Genomic DNA, 18,236 nt, shown 5'->3' on the forward strand with positions numbered 1-18,236 from the left:
ACGAATAATATAATTAAAAATATATAATTTACAATAAACAATAATATCTTCCTTGATATATCGTATCGTATTAGGAAAATTTATTAAAACCAGTCGCTGTCTTACCTGACAAAATAAAAACTTTTTTTCAACTTCGGTGGTAGTCTCCGTGGTTCTCTCGGTTTTTGTAAAGCCCACGTGATGTTGACAAACAGCTCTCCTTGTATAGATAGAGTTTTTGCTGATACTTTGGGCATTGGTAGTCTTGGTGCGTGGGCGCAGGAACAAACTCTGGCGACACATTCTGCAAAGAAATTGTAAACTGGATAATGTTGTTTTACGAAATATATTTTTGGGAAAAAAGACGGTATTTTTCATGTGTCTATAAGTAATGAACTATCGATTGTATGTGGTCTTGAAAACATTGCATATATTGCAATCTTTTGGTGTGGTTTTTCAAAAAAAATCTTTGCCTAAATTATTATACCATAACCCTTGCTGACAAATTTCAGGGCTCTCAAAACGGTTTGATTTATGTACATATTTTCATAATAACTGTAAATCAATTGACCTTTGACATCATTGACCTTAATATTCTATATTGTAATGTGAAAGTGAATTTAATAATCTTGCTTTTAGACTATTTCAAACTTTAATTGTTTATATAGAATCTAAATCAAAGTCGACATTGTATAAGAATAAAGTATTCTACGAACCTATAGAAATATCTAATTGTGTTCTGGTTGGAGGATAAGTGTAAGACACAAGAGATAACATCCAAGGTTGATGGCGCAATGACGATTTAAGGAACTATTAATATTTTATTCAGTGCCAATGTGTATGGGCTGTTATGACCACTAAACATCAGGTAATCCTTAATTTGTTAGTTTGCCTTCCCATATTAAATAACAAAAATCAAATATTTAATCATAATATATGGTTTTCGAAGCGTAGATAAGAGCCATCTCAAGTAGTTGTAGGAACCGGGCGAATTATGGTTCGGTATGTTCAGGGAATTCTAATAATAAATTAAATTAGCTTCCCGGTCAATGACTTATGTTAGCGGAAAACTGAATAAGCAAAAATGCAATTTACTCATTAATTTGCATCAAAGAATCTTAAAGTCTGTCAAATCTATGGTTTATGCAGTATTTTAAAGTACTACCAATTATCCTAAAAAAATGGGTAACGTCAGACGAATTGCGAAGATTTTTCAGAATTTTCAATAAAAGCTAAAGTTAAAAATATATGAATAAATAAGGTATATGATATTTTATAGTCAATTACAAGTACAAGAGAAACACAAATGAACGAATTTGACATTGAATTGACGTGATATTATTGTTCGAGATCTTGAATTAAATTTGAATCCATTATAGATTCGCAAAAAAAATTACGTTTTGAATGTCGACGATGCTGTTATCGTTACTTTGGAAAGAAAATTAAAGTAGACATAAGTATTCAATCGGAATAATGTTATATTACAAATCGATCTGATTGTAGTGCATAATATAGCAAAGCTATACGCAAATCGCGTGGAGTACGTAATTCTAAGCTCCTTCCTATTATTATAGGAAGCTATTCCTCTTCTTCGATTAAACCAGGGTATTAAATATTATCTAAGCATCTATACCACAATGGTTTACGTGCCTATTAATAAACTATCAAGCAATTGAACGTGTATTTCTATTATCCAAAAACATCTCAATTCCCTTTGAGAATATATGGGAAATACGACATAAATGGTCATATCTTTTAATTGTGTAGACCTAGGGGACCGATTATTTCGCAACTCAGTAACTCTGTCTGCCTGTGTCTCTTTTGCTCTTTCACGGCCAAACCACTAAACCGAATTTAATGGAATTATAAATAATTGATCTCTAAGGTATACGACATAGTTTTCTTTTTATGGCCAACACCTAATGACCAACCCCTAAAACGCGTACGCAGCTGCGAGGTAAACTAGTGAAAAAAAATATTTTCAATTTGTATATATTTAGTTAAGATATACAATGCTCGGTTTCTATATTTAACGAATCATTATTTTACAACAATAACCGATCGCTTTTGAAGTAAAGGAACGATTCGTTAAAATTGCTTCTATAAATTTTTTCATTTTTTTCATTTCGAAATTTATAAAAAACGTGTTATTTTGGACGATTTAGGATTACGCCTCGTACAGATTTTATAATTTGTACGAGGCGTACTCCAATGAAATGAACGGTATCTCGAATATTTAAACATGACATTAGTAAGTGTAAATTACTAGTATTCTATCATGATATTTGTAGAAGATATCTTAAATTTTTACTTGCCGGAATACACGTATGTTATTGTAAGTAAAATGACTAAAGAGCTAAAAATTATACATTCAATTCTATTAACTATGATATTATATGATAATATCATTCAATCATTCTTCAAATTCAATAACATTTGATTTTCACGAGAGTAAGCCAAATTAAATAACAAGCACTTTACAAGGCCGAAACGTTTCGACGGAATTAGATATTTTTACTCATAAATTCTGTTCTTGTAGAGTTGTTGGAGTTATTCGTTTAAATAAGAGCTTCTAGATTTCATTTATTTTTTCACGTTTTAAGAAGCAAGACGATGAAATGCCGAATGATAAGTGATCACCTTCGTCAAAAGACACTTTTATTCGTAAAACTTCTGTGTAAACCAGTTCTTACAGTACCTACATGTGCTGAATGAATTAATCTGTCAAATATTATATATATATATATATCGGATCATCAGAAGGGCCTTTAAAAAGCTTTTGGCTGTTATCCTCCATGGTGGGCTTGATAATGGCGGAATATCAGAAATAAAGACACGTTGTGTTTGTTCAGTACACTGTTATTTAATATTCCAGTACAATAACAAAAAATATTATACGGTTAGGTTGATTAACTTGGATTGAGAACCTATTGGCTAATAAGTAAGAAAGTGTCTGCCACGTGCGACTGTGATAAGTTAATATGTTTTTACTAAATAAATAATAAATAATTTGTAATTTCATAACATGCATTTTTATTTTATTCATTTTAATGACATAACAATAATTACGTCGCTAAGGAACTACAACAAAGGATATGACAACCCTTCAGAGAGCAGACAACAGGTTTGACACTATCCTATTCGGGACTACCCGCTCCTAGCAAAAATCACAATAATTATCAGGCCGGATACAAACAATTGATCATAAACAACACGAGCGCCATTAAAAATTGACAAACTATGATTAATACTTAAATATCTCACCGACATTATCAACACACCGTCATATAGAAACCGTCAAAATAGGATTGGAGAAGCATGGCAAAATCAGTTCCTAACCTTCTCCTCAAATGGATGGAGGCTTAGCAGGGAAATTTACAGGTTGTTACTGCATTCGTTATAAACCAAAAATGTTTACTTAATTGGGAGTTAACAATTACGTATAGTAAAAGTTTTTGTAGGTTACGAAACAAACATATTTTTGCATCTCTGAAGTCGTATTTCTCGTGCCTGTATATATACTGGCTTACTCATTGTTTTTACTAGACCATTACTAGACCATACAGGGTATTAATATTTGGTTTTAAATAGTTTATTACTGTGTTGTTCCATCTTGCAAAAAATAGCCCTCACATCAGATGGTCCAATCTTCAATATTTAATCCTGGGCGGTATAATAATATATTTTGTCTTATGAAATTATGTTGTGTGTTCCTATGGGAATAATCGGTCCACTTATTTGGCGTCTTCTTGGCATCTTCTTGGCATTAATTATATTGTCCATTTTTATCAACATTTATTATTGCGCATCGAATACTAGGTTATCGATACTGGGATGGTCATTACAAAACAATTTTCCGCAGTATATTAAGCATATAAGGTGTATATATGTAGTATTCGGGTTCGCTTCTACTATAATTAAAAAGTAAGTCGTCTATCCGAACGCCGATTAACCGAATCGCCAATTATCCGAATCGGCCCTAAGCTCAATACAAAAAATTAAAACCAAGTAATTTTTGTTTTGTTTTGTTGTAACAAGTTGGAACTCGCTTAAGTCGCTGGAGTCTAGATATATTTCAACTATTATGGTTGAAATATGTACAGTCAGAGTAAGAAAACCTTGGTCAGTTTTCAAATTCATTCCTTTATGAAGTCGTAAACTCTTAGTTCATTTTGAAACTAAAGCATTAAACAGAAAACTGCACATAAAATTAAACTAACATAGTATGATAATTAGGTTCAAAATAGTGTACATTGCGACGCAATATGTCATACTCATTCGGTAAAGCAGATTATCGCTCATACTGAGCACACGAAAATAGATCTTAAGGTGACGAACCTTTTCTAACTCAATATGTCATACTCAATCGGTAAAGCAGATTATCGCGCATACTGAGCACACGGAAATAGACCTTAAGGTGACGAACCTTGTCTCACCCCGACTGTACATATGTACCTCTATTATTGTTGTGAATTTTTATACTTTGTATTTTTGTTAAGGCCTGACGGGGTTGCAACTTACTCTGATCGAGATGTTCAAGTAAGCTTTATTATAGAACTGTGTTTGTTAAAGTTTATTCTATGCGTGACAGTTCGTTTTTCTTTCTTACCAATCTATATCCGATTATCCGAATTTTCGATTATCTGAATCGGCCCCGATCCCAATTAATTCGGATAATCGGCGTTCTACTATAAGTAATTTAGTTGAACAGATTGTAACGACAATGAAGTCAAGCACAGACTACAGAAAAGTAATTTCATTAGTCCACAGAAGTTTACACTATGAGTCGTGTATACTAATATATATATATATACATATATTTACAGCATTTATAGCATTATTTATATATATAGCATATATAGATATGAAAGTAACTTTGCTCGTCTGTATGTTGCTTCTTAATCAAACCAATAATCCGAATTTAATGTTTTTTTTATAAAGCTTAAAGAAGGATATTGTCTATTTTTTATGAAACCTAGAGAAGTTGCGGGCGACAACTAGTTGTTTCTATACATAAGATTTTGATATCGCAACATACGATGTCGGTAGGGCAGAGTTGTGTTATTTATATGAAATTACAACGACCGACGTCATCATTACCGAACGTATTACAAATTAGGTTTGTCAATCACCGGGCATAAGCTATAGAGAATAACCAAAGATACTATAATCATCTTATTACGATGTATTGTAATAGAGTTCAAATATCGATGGCTCGCTGCGACAAGGAAGTCTAACAATACTAGGAAAAAAAAGGAAGTGCACCAATGAAACTGGCTATCGAGAATTTATTTAGAAATAAAACATTAGTCCGACTTATGATGACGAAATATATATTATGTATTTTACTCTGTAGATTTTTTTAGGTATTTAACCGTAACGCCTGAAATAACAGCACGTAGGATTGGTCATTTTATTATCAGTGTCCCATAAAATATGTATATTCAGGTACAACCTATAGAAACCTGTCAACACTACTTTCATCATGATGAAGATAAATCCTGTAACTCCCGTGTAAAGTAAAAAAGTAAAAGTAAAGCTTGTAATTATTTCACTGGTGGGTTTCAAGAAGGTTTGGAGCTGTTTTTATACAATGCTGCTCGAAACCTGAATGCTGGCAGCTGAAGGAATATGAGACAGTATTTCTCTCGATATATGTTTCCTCACGTGGTTTCCTTTATCAACGAGAGCGAGATAAATTATAAACACTAAGCGCGTCTAAGGTGCGTGGGCGTTTCACAGTTTGGGGGACCATGTGTACCCAATTGTCTTTTAAGATTTATTATAATCAAAGAGTCAATTCTGAGCCACCTAGCTATTTTGTTTTTCCACTGTGACTTATTTATTTATTTTGTATTTGTATTTCTTTATTTAAACCTGTATGCGTTGACGTCAAATTCATAGTAACTAATAGCGCTAACTGAAGCTATATTTAGGTGGATGGTAAGCATAGAACTATACTAAATATCTAATGTAAATAAAATTATTATAATTTATTGTTTCAATATAAATGTTATTCACGTGGGTTTTTCTTGTCAAATATATTATTTAACAGCGATACTGATGTTAAGACTACTATATAGTAAGATATACACAAAAATACATATATACTCGTTATCTGAAATGTTGATTTAGATTGTAAGTTTAAAGAGTCATTTTAGTAAATTTTCTTTAATCCTACTAACACGATGAAGATCTTTGTGTTTGTACTTTGTATTTTTTTTCGTTTTAGAAAGAGTAATTACTGAGTTTTTTGGAACTTTATCTCGGGCTCACTTAAAGTTTAATTCATATTTTAATATCTCAGTTAAGAAATAATTTTAAAAGTCCACTTGAATAACATATTTATGTAAAAGAAAATTATTTGTTAATTAATTGCTGCTGAGTTGTATGTAACACTCTCGAAATTAATTAATAACTTTTTTCTTTATTGGTTATGTAAAACAATACAGTAATGTAAGATAATGCTATAACAATGTTCCCGGTTCGTATCCAGAAGAGAGTTTAAGTTTACCGCCAATGTTTTATTTTTTTTTTTTTTTTAATGTTGCCCGCTTCAAAAATCGTAGCGAGGACATATATTTGTAAAATCTCACTTATAATATTTGAAAAATAATTAGCTTTGATCCAATTATATTTTAACCCGCTACGCCTCAACATTGCATTGCGAATATCTTTGTTCCATAGTAATAAATAGATGTACTTCAAAACACGATTACACGAAAGCACATTAAAATATTGTAATAGACATGATGTTATGGCCAATCATTGTCAAAATATTCGTAAATCAATCACATTTGTAACGCATTAAACTATTATTATTGATAAATTATTCCCATTTGGATGATGATTTGTGTAACTCTGGTGTACCACGGTAATAATATTGAATTTTGTTATGTATGTTATATACTGGCCTTGAAACACAACTCTATACAATTTTACTTTAAAAAACTTCTGCAGGCTCAGTAGTCGCATTATAATATTGTTTTTATATAGTATAACCTTTTCTGTAACAATGACTTTTGCTATCGAATAAAATATTGATTCGAAATTTGAATTTATTAAAATTTATGTTTTATAATTTAAAATAAAATAGAACGTTTTAATTATTACTTATTTTTGCCGTTTTTTCTTTTATGTTTACGTTTCGTCTCACGCACACTAATACATATTAAACTCAACGCTACGACCAACGCGTCATTAATAATCATAATTTAGAATCACCTTATATTTATTTAAGTTAAATTGATTAAAAATTTTGTTTCGATGTTATTTAATTTCGTGATATGATTTTTACAACTACCGTCTACCAACATTAAAATGATTTGAATTTTGTATAAATAGCGATGTATTTACAATGAACGATTATAATTACTGTTGACTTGAGCAGGGTGGTTACTCTGCCTGTTTACAAAAATTATTGTCTTTAACAACACAACAATTCTTTCGCTGTCTTGACCCACCTTCCGTTTCATCCATCTTGTCAGCACTACAAATTACTAATGCAAAGTGTTACGTGGATTGGAACGCTTTCGTGAGTGATAAATTTATTATGACATATCGTTCGAATTAGTGACATATTATATTTCATACGAAAAATTATCGAATAAGGTTCCACAGGTCAAATACCATCACGCAATCAACCACTAGAGTTCAAAGTTTCGCATCAATATGATTAACGATCCGGCAACGTCTTATTGGCAATATCAGTATTTATACTATTCAAGATAAGCTGGCGTATATTAAAACGACTTTTATATCTGAACGATCCACAAATTCAGTAAGTTTTTAATTAAACAATTCAATTACACAGATAAATTCACAATGGTCATTAATATCGATTCGTTAATAAATCATATACACAAATACACATTAATCACTGAATCTATTACAAAAGAATAAATATAATATCGGAAATTAACGTGGGGGTGAGTGTAGTGGTGCGCGCGAAATCTTGAATGTAACCGTCGATCCAAGATGGCCGCCCCGCTATCATCGATACGACGCTTCACTAAGCGCCGTTGAACTACCATTGACACTCTTTTCCAATATATGTATGCTATTAATGGAATACATATCCATACATTTGTATGCTATTAATGGAATACTCTTAACAGATACTAGACTGACAGTATTGATTGAACTGAGACGACATAATATTTTCGACTTCCCTAATGTTTGTCTCGAAATAGAATGGACAAAAAAAAACTAAATGAGTCTTTTAGGATGCGAACAAGCGAGTATCGGTTTAAAAAAATATTTACGGTTTTTGTGATTTAGGAAAATTACTACGTCCAATGTTATTTGTTACGACTGAAGTTAGTCGTGTATTAAAGTATGTGTTATATATACTTTTTTCTTTTCTTTTTTGTATGATATAGACGGACGAGCAATTGAGCCACCTGATGTTAAGTGGTCACCAACGCCCAATGCGCCACCAAACTTAGGAACTAAGATGTTATTTCTCTTGTGCCTGTAGTTACACTGGCTCACTCATCCTTCAATCTGGAACACAATAATAATGGGTACTGCTGTTTAGCGGTAGAATATCTGATGAGTGGGTAGTACCTACCCAGACGGGCTACCGCAAAGGCCCTACCACCAAGTATACATAGTGATTATAATATATTTTTTTACATTTATAAAGTAAAATCACTAATAAAAGAAATAAATCGTATCGTTCCTGATTCTGAGATTAGCGTATATTATATTAGCAAGCTAATATCAATTTAACGAAGACATAAAATAATATGAATTATGTTCGCCGATATTTGAAAAAAATAAATGAATATGAATTTTAGAAATTTATTGCGTAAGAATTTCATACGTTTTATTAAAACTTGATGTAACTACAAAAGCTTTTGATTATATATACTACAGAATGACTTACAACGTTCACAAATTTTCAGTCATTAAACAATACAAACCGCTATGTCCCTGCGTTTTAAGTCTGTAATATCTTTGAAAATATTAATTTAAATTACGTGCTGTAAAGGGCCATATTGATATATACTAAATGCACAATGTATTTAATTGAATAAAGATTCATGTTGTATTCCTTAAAATCGCTTCGAAAATAAGCCATTATTTATCGTAAAAAGTAAAGAATAAAAGATGGTTGTTGTCGGTTATCCCTAAGAGATAGACCACCACAGACTTTTTCGAAGACCTTTTTAAGGTGTACAATACTGTAGTATATTATTTTGATCTATATTATGTAGTAGTTAGACAGACATCTATCAAAGCCTTACGTGACTGTATGATTGTTTTGTCTCAGATTTATGTTTAGGATTTTTTAATTCGAGCACTCTGTATATTAATATCATGTTTTGACGTTTGTAATTGATTATCTAGACACGGGTACTTTTAGATTTAAACGCACGAATCCAATACAATGTTTAATTTACTTGTAACACAAAAACGATCGGTTATACATATACAATAATGATGTGTTAAATTTAAGAACTCAAGAGTCTTCAAGGGCGTTTTATGAAAATCTATAAAAGTTTGATATTACAATGTACGCGAATCTGTTCAACGTTTGCTTAGTTATTATTCCATTATATTATTGTAATATTTTAATGTTCGTGAATTTGCTGAGTATACATTCGAGTGAACACTATTTATATACTTTTATTAACATATGTTGAACACTACACGTATAACATAAACATTAGAGTATTTTTATAAATATAATTCACAGGTCAAGCACATCTAGAGTAATAACTTTAGAAAGATCCAGATTTATAATTAGTAACGTGAAGTAAGAGGAAGAAATTGCTGTGCTCCGGGTAGCACGGTTTTTAATATTCGAACTATAGACGTATAATACGACACGATTTAAATGTAGCATTGACAAATTAAAAAATAAAAACAATCAATCGTTGATTTGGCGAATGTATTTGGTTATATAATATTACTAATTATTACGTTTGCATTAATATCATTTTCGCATAACCAAATAAATAAAGATTGATGATTTTGAAGTCACATAATTCGGGTGTGATTGGTTTTATGAAATTTGACGATGCTACATCTAAGTTGTGTCGTACTATACCTTACGTCACTGCGATTAGTTGAAGTGTGAAAGCTGACAGACAAATAAACTTAATTTACTTTAACAATATGAATAAACGAACATGAATAAGCCAACTTGATAATAATCTCTGTGTCAGGTACATAGATATTATTATTCAGCAAAGAGTTGATATTTAAGTAGCAACTCTTTGCTGAATTCCCGAGATCAGTCCTTGTAGATTTAAGTAAGGCTTAGAGTAAATTTATATGATGGTACTTAGTTTCTTTTTATTTTTCATTGAAATATATATTGTACTTTTATTATTACGATTAACGTAGGTATACACTTGTATTTATTTGTTAATTTTATTTAAATCCTTATTCCATGCGGTGATTACCTATAATTAGTTTATCATTTCGTTTTAGAAATTTATAAGTTCGAAACTATCATAGATGAGTAAACGCTATACGAAGTTGGTAAACTTAAATATATATATATATATAACAATCTTGGCACGAAAATTGGCAATAAATTGATCATCACTATCTGTGTGTAATTCGCGTGAATTTATAGCAATTACCTACGTTTTGGGTATAGCCTTTTTAAACATTGAAAATATTTTACGCCTACTAACATTTGTATTCAAGATAATTGTTCCCAACACGATATGGACCTGACATGATATCAATGTTTTTTATTATTACTACTACATTACGAACCAGTGCTAACTTTAAAATACTTGTAAACGATTCGACGATAACAACCTACTTGAATATTACCAACTGTTTAGTAAAAACTCACTGTACAATTCAAAGCTCTATCCATCACCGTAAATCATGTTCCCCGTAAAAATAATACAGTGTACTGACGTACAAGCGATCTCGTAAACCCATAAATAATCCGTTCAACCAATGCCTCGAATTCGTAAAACAAAGTAGACGTTACAAGTTTAGCGGGTCAGTCAACGTTAACTGAATCAAGACTCAAACAACTCTAAACCGATGTTTGTCAATAGCCCGAGGCCCAGAGCGGTATGCGGAAAAATAATCCAAACCAAAATATAAAACAAAAACAATCGATGCGAAGCCTAAATTTGTTTTTGAAAACCGACATTTGAAAGTCGGTATATTGATAAGCCTTGCATTTTGTCTCGGAATAACTAATTTAATTTGAGTCAAAAGATCGGGACAGTCTTTATTTCCTGATATTATTTTATGTAGAAAACACAAATCCATCATATCTCTGCGACTAGTAAGTGTACTAATTTTGTAATATTTTAACAATTTAGAGTAATCATTCAAATAATTCTTATTATTGTCTTTATAACACAAATACTTTAGAAACTTTTTCTGTACCCTTTCCAGTCTGTCTTTATGAGTTTAATAAAACGGATTCCATGCAACTGAGCCGTATTCTAACTTACTTCTTATAAATGAGTTAAACAAAGTAACCATAGAGTTTGATTTCTTAAAATGGTTTGTATTTCTTTTGATAAACCCTAGTGTAATTAAAGACATACTTATAATTTCGTCAATATGCGGAATAAAACTCAATTTTGAATCAACTGTTATCCCTAAATCTTTTATGTGGTATACTTTTTTTAAAATACAATCATTTATGCTATTATCTTTATTTAATTCGAGGTTTTTCTGCTAAACGTAATACTGTAACTTTTAATTTCATTTATTTTCATATAATTTATAATCTCGTAACGTATTTATATCTCTTTGTTTAGTTGTTTAGTTTATTTAGTATCTTGAATTGTATTTATATTCTTATACATTTTTAAGTCATCTGCATAAAAACCAAATTTACTGTATTTAAAACAACTAATAGCATCATTAATAAAAATACCAAATAATATTGGGCCCAGACAGGAGCCCTGTGGAACTCCAGATGTTGCTACAAATGTTTTTGATTCAAATCCTCCTAAAACCACATTTATTTCTCTGTGTTGCAAATAGGTATCTAAAAGTTTAAGGAAGTTCCTATTAAACCCATAATTACGAAGTTTTCTTTTTAGAAGATTGTGATCAACGAGGTCAAATGCTTTAGCTAAATCAGTATAAATACAGTCCACCTGGGTATTGTTATCCAATGACTTCGATATATCATCAACAAAAACTGCTAAGTTTGTCATTGTAGACCTATTTTTTATGAAACTATGCTGATTTTCTGATTCAAACAAATGGGAATACCCTCCGAAACAAAAACAAAATTCTAAATCAGTTATTAAATAACGGAGCTCAGAGGTAACAAACAATAATATATATACCCAACCGAATTGAGAACTTCCTGTTTATGAAGCTTAACTTGCGTTTATAATTCATCTTGTAACGGTGGTGAAATTAACATTACGAGTAAACCTGCACGTGAACTCACTCGTATTGAATCAGCATGGAATAAGTTCGTAATCTTTCCAAACGGGGAGGAAACTTCAGCCGTGGAATATTACAGGCTTATTATTTTTGACAATATTATTATATAAACACCATAAAAACGAATACTTTTCTATTACATATCATCAGAAAATACTAATAAATTATAAATATCTACTTAAATAATAAAAAATAATCAAGAATAAAACAATAGCAGCCGTAATAATATTCTAAAATTTTATACAATCAACAGCATTAAAAGTATATGTATAACCAGCTTAATCGGTCGGATGGAATTAAGTTATAAGATTTGACCTACATAACATCCTTTACAGACGATGTTTATTGAGCCGCCTGTAAAAATATATTGGGCGTACAGAACGATAATATATTAACGCTGGTTAGCGAAGAGCAAAGCACGATAAACATTCACCAACCCCTATCAAATCCTTTCCTTTTGTAAATATCAAACCATAACTCACTTAATTGAAACTAAGAAAATACTTTATAATTACAGCAATACTTATTATTGGTCCCCAGTTCCCAAGGTATTGGCGTATTGGTTATGTTAGATATGGTTAAAACTTCATATGGCGCCAATGTCTATGAGCAGCCGTGACCACAATCAGTTTGATTTGCCAGTCCGCCTATTAATACCATTAAAAGAAATACTGAAGAATTTATCATATAATATACTAGCGGCCCGGTACGTGCTTCGCTTCGTATAAAGTGATATAATACAAAAATGAGTTAGAACATCGATTAATTTCTTAAAAAAATAACTTAATGGCTAGCTTTTTAAAAAATTCATTCAAAACTTGGATAAACAATATTTTATTATTATTCATAAAGTTGGCCGCGTGAAAAACATGATTCTTCCAAATTCACACCACAAACGTGAAGTGTTTGCCCTTGGGCCTTGTTGATGTAGATCGCAAATGATAAACGAACAGGATATTGTAATCGTTTGAACTCGAATGGCATATCAGTTTGAATCATAGGGATACGCGGTATCAAACAAACTGACTGAATTACAATACTGCACATTTATATGACCATTGAATATTTTCGATAATAATGAACAATACGGAACTATCGAACGATTATCAATTTCAACGTCCTGGTTACGCATCCTAATGATTGCAGTTTTTCCATTATCGTTAGGTGATCTACGTCGATACAACGGATATCCGTCATTGCCCGTTATTGTGTCTGAAGTCAATTGCCTTGGGTATCGTTTCGAACACTTTCTATCAATCATACATGGCGAAATCATATTTAGTTCACCGCACGGACCATGTATCATGTTTTTAACGACAACGTGAAATAACTCTGGATCAACAGTTTGATCGGGAATTTCAGCTGATATAACGTTATCGATTTGATCCGGAGTTATTTTATGTACCAGCCAAATTAATACATGTGCATGCGGCAAGCCCCTTTTTTGCCATTCAATGGAGTACATATGGCAACGCACCTCTCCAATTACACATCATTTTACAATTAAATCCATAAGTGCTTTCAATTTTTGCCGAAAAACACGTGCTGTAATGTCATGACGATCAGTTGTCGACTGTTCTTCAAATAAATTGTTTTTAATATCATCGCACTGCGGATTACATGTAAATGTAATGATCAGGTCGACCATATTTTCGTACATAAGACATTGCGTCTTGTGCATATTCTTTCATATGCCGTGGACTACCAGTAGGCGAAGATGGCAATATAGTCAATCGCTCGATGTCATGTACATTAGCATCATTCGCTATCGCATCTTGCAAATGAATATATTCTTCGGATCTTAATTTTGCTTGGTTGAAACGAATAAAATTAAGACGTTCAGTTTCTATTATAGCATACAAATCAACGATGTACTGATGATATAGTTTAACACATCTCAAGATATAATTTTGTGCTTGTGGACGAACCATCAATCGATACGAATAAAAATTCATGGCACTAACTTTTTTCTGTATATGTAGACCTGAAAATAAATGCAAAATGTGGCTTTGCAAAATGAAAATGTCAACACATAGAAAATAGGATCATTATTTACCGGTCTGTGGATCAGTCATTGGTATATTGATATGGTAGCCATCGTCACCTTTCCGATGCAATATTGGGTATTGTAATGCATCATAACTACGATTAAGTTCCGAAACACGTTGCAATTCCTTATTTTTACGATGAAGTACAATATCACGGGATTGAAATTGATCACCAACAATTACAATTGCAACCTCATCAATTGTCGGTGCATTAAATTGCCTGGCATGCTCTCCAAAAGATGTTCTATCAATCCTTATTACGATTTTGTCATTATCAGATGGCATACGATTGAGAGAAATTTTAAACAATTGAACTAATGCGTTATGCTGATGGAAAAACCATTGTAGCTCTCGAATAATTTCTCGTCTTGTATTAGAAACAATTGTACAACGTTGATCACGATTTTCATCACCAATAAAATAAATTTGCAAAAATTGATGATCAGCGTCGGGGTACGGCAATAACGAACCAACTTGATGATAAATCTGGCCCTGAATCTGTAACATGTATGCAATTTTAGGTTGTTGGATAAGAATTTTTAAAACTATCGAATACTTTATGATTAAGATTGATATAAATATGGGACAATCCAGTTGAAGTATTAACCTTAAACGTCGGCATGAAATTATCTCTAATAATTTTAGTAGCACCAAAAGAAGTCATTTGAAATGCCGAATTGTATTGTTGAATATGACTCAAAAATGCTTCGATGTTTGAGATGTCCCAAATATTAATGAATATAATGGTTCGGGTGGAATTTCTGATGCTGGCAATCTAACTTTGCCATTAGCAAAACACATGCCGGGCGTTTCACCCGAAAATTTTCCGCATCACAATGTGGACATATTACGTCCATCATTCCGATGTATCCGTACATACTATAATCAATCTGACTGTTGTAATTAAAAGCAGCACACATCGTTTCAGTCAAAGTAGCACGACGTATTCGTGATCGCCGTGGAAGATTCAGTACAGGCACAGGGTCAGCAGATCTATTTTGTGCACTACGTTCACGCTGCAATGCATTAGCTTGTGTGCGTTCATCTGCAGTCTGTGATCGAGTTTGTGATGTCACATAATTTGTATTACGCGTTCGCCGACCTATATTTGCTCGTCTGGCTCGTGGCATTGATCCTTCATCCTTCATATAAGAAAAAATACAAAAGGAGTAGGTATTGACTACTAAATCAATTCTTTGCGGGAAAACAACCAACAAAATTTCACCTTGTACCTATATAACTGCATTCGTTATCAATGTATAAAAAAATGTCAATAAAATAATCCATTACAAAATAATAAAATACACAGCAATATGTTTTTTTCAAATTAAGAAACACTCATACATGTAATCACTTCAACAGTTCAAAACTTACCGTTTGTGTAAATGCGTTTGACAATTTAATTCAAATAAAGCCTGCTAACTACATGAAACACCGACAGCGCACTAAAAAACTGAGTAAAATTTAAAAATTGAAAGTACACGCTACTTTTAAATCGACAAACGTAAATAAATATTTATATGATTTTAGTTTTTAAATAGCTAGCAATTAATTAATATATTTTTTTAAGAAATGAATCGATGTTCTAACTGATTTTTGTATTATTTCTAATGACAGCTCAATCATTTTTAAAATAAGAAATTGTGTTACATGCCTGTATTTAATATAATTATACTTACTTTTAATTTGATAGACAATTCCCCGTCTAAAAAATCTCCATTAACAAAATGACCCGCCATTTATTGAAATGATTTGTTACAAAAAATGTGATAAATGAAGAAGCACTCGACCGATTTTGTGCAAACTTCACATAAATCATCTACTAAATAGTCCGAACAAACCCTGAAAATTTGGTTTGGCAAGATGAGCCCGTTCTTGAGTTATAAAGTGACAACGAAAAATGCTACTTATTTTTATATATTAGAAGATTTACGCAAAACAACCTTAATTTTGAATTATATATATTTTTATATGGATAAATCTAGATTCAAAAGGTACTAAAAGTTTACGACTTGATAAAGGAATGAATTTGAAAACTGACGAAGGTTTTCTTACTCTGACTGTACATATATTTATATAATTTACATTATAGTAAAACGTAATACGCTTCAAAGCTTTTAGCGGGTCTTGACTCATTGAGATATAATAGTAGTTCTGTTCAGTACTTAATTTAACGTTGATAAAATATTTATCATTGCGTAAAGTATAGATATTTAATATTCTGTTTTCGTGTTGAACAAGAGCACGGATTTTCTATTAAATATAATTTAATCTTTCAAGTCTTTCGAATGTACAATTTAGACAGTTTTCTACAGCTCATTCGAAATGTATACAGTTTCTGTTGAAAGTTAATCTATACCAATATTATGAAATCTGTCTGCTGTTCTTTTAACGGCCAATCCACTGAACCTATTTTGATTAAACAGAAGAACATCACATCAGAAGAAGATCTCCAGAGTACATAGGAAATTTAGTGACCAATCTTAACGTTACAGTGTCAAGACCCAGAGAGCGACCTAAAACCAAATGGACAGATGTGGTCGGGAAAGATCTTAGTTCCTGCAATGTTACTGAAAACGATACGTTAAATAGAGAGAAGTAGAAGCAAAAGACTAGGAAGGCAGACCCCACCATCATATGGAAATAATAAATGCACAGGAGAGAAAGAGAGAGACTTGACTACCGACCCCTAAAACGCTAGAAAGCCGCGGGCGATAACTAGTTTTACTATAAATACAAAATTTTAATGATATTTGTTTTTATGGTCCAATGTAATCTAAAATATTCTGTTTAACCGATTATATAAATTAAAATAGCTTATTGCTCTGCACGAAAAAGATACAACTGATCTCAATTCAAATATATTTAAGCATTTTTTTAGTATGAATTTTAAACTTTCCGAACTTCTTTTTGTAGATGGATAAGAAAACTCACCAAATACTATTTTAGCTCATGTACCGACAAATTATATTCATATAAATCATTAAAATTCATGAGAGAATTACAACTCAGATAACTAACCAACTTGGAATAGGTTGAACTGTATTATACTTAAATTTTCTAGAGCATGAAATACAAATATCATTCAACAATATATATATAGCGTCCAAGAACAATATTAGTTAAATTCTCAACGCCTATCTTGAGAGATAAATTTTTAGGACTATAATTATAATTACTCACTTTTTTAATACTGGGAAACCATTTAATTAAATTTAATTTGTTAAATTCCGCCTTTCTTACATTAGTAAATATATTTTAACTTTTTTTCAATAGTTTACATATCAATTTACAAATAATTCTCATTTTCGAAATTGAAGCAATTCCACGCTCTTGGACGTATAATCCTCAATTATACGTCCTTTGATAAATGAATTTAAAAAATTGACAGTGTCTTGGGGTTCAAGCTGCCTTCGTACGAAATTTCATGAAAATCCGTTCGACGTAACCGACAGACAGATTTTTTTTCCCATTTATAATACTAGTATAGATTTCCATATTAAGTATGTACCACCAAGATTCCTTTTAGATTAAATTTTTAACAAAATATATTCTGGCCGAACAAAACCAAAAGGTCATTAAGTCGATCAAATAAAATAATTTCCTAATGCGTCCTACATATACCCTCGGCCCTCGAGCGATGTGTGCGAAGTAACACGATGCCGAGTAAACACGTCTACCTACTTCCAAATTTCTCATTTGACTAGCAAATAACTAATTAATGTGAAATCTTCTAAGTGTCTAATACAATTTCATAGTAAAATGTACTGATGAACAATAGCGATACAAAACATTGCCAAGAACCTTTGTTTT

General features: G+C 31.5%; 1 protein-coding gene across 2 annotated transcripts in view; it reads right to left on the minus strand.

Moving 5' to 3' along the window:
* LOC113397965 (fibroblast growth factor receptor 3-like) overlaps positions 1-18,236 on the minus strand; it is a 144,725-nt gene that overhangs the window by 104,745 nt on the left and 21,744 nt on the right. For both annotated transcript variants that reach the window (XM_064216616.1, XM_026636505.2), the window contains exon 5: positions 106-283. In XM_064216616.1, coding sequence (XP_064072686.1) covers positions 106-283 — 178 coding nt within the window. The remainder of the gene's footprint in view (positions 1-105; positions 284-18,236) is intronic.

The sequence above is a fragment of the Vanessa tameamea genome, chromosome 13, assembly GCF_037043105.1.
Source record: "Vanessa tameamea isolate UH-Manoa-2023 chromosome 13, ilVanTame1 primary haplotype, whole genome shotgun sequence".
NCBI classification, from domain to species: Eukaryota; Metazoa; Arthropoda; class Insecta; order Lepidoptera; family Nymphalidae; genus Vanessa; species Vanessa tameamea.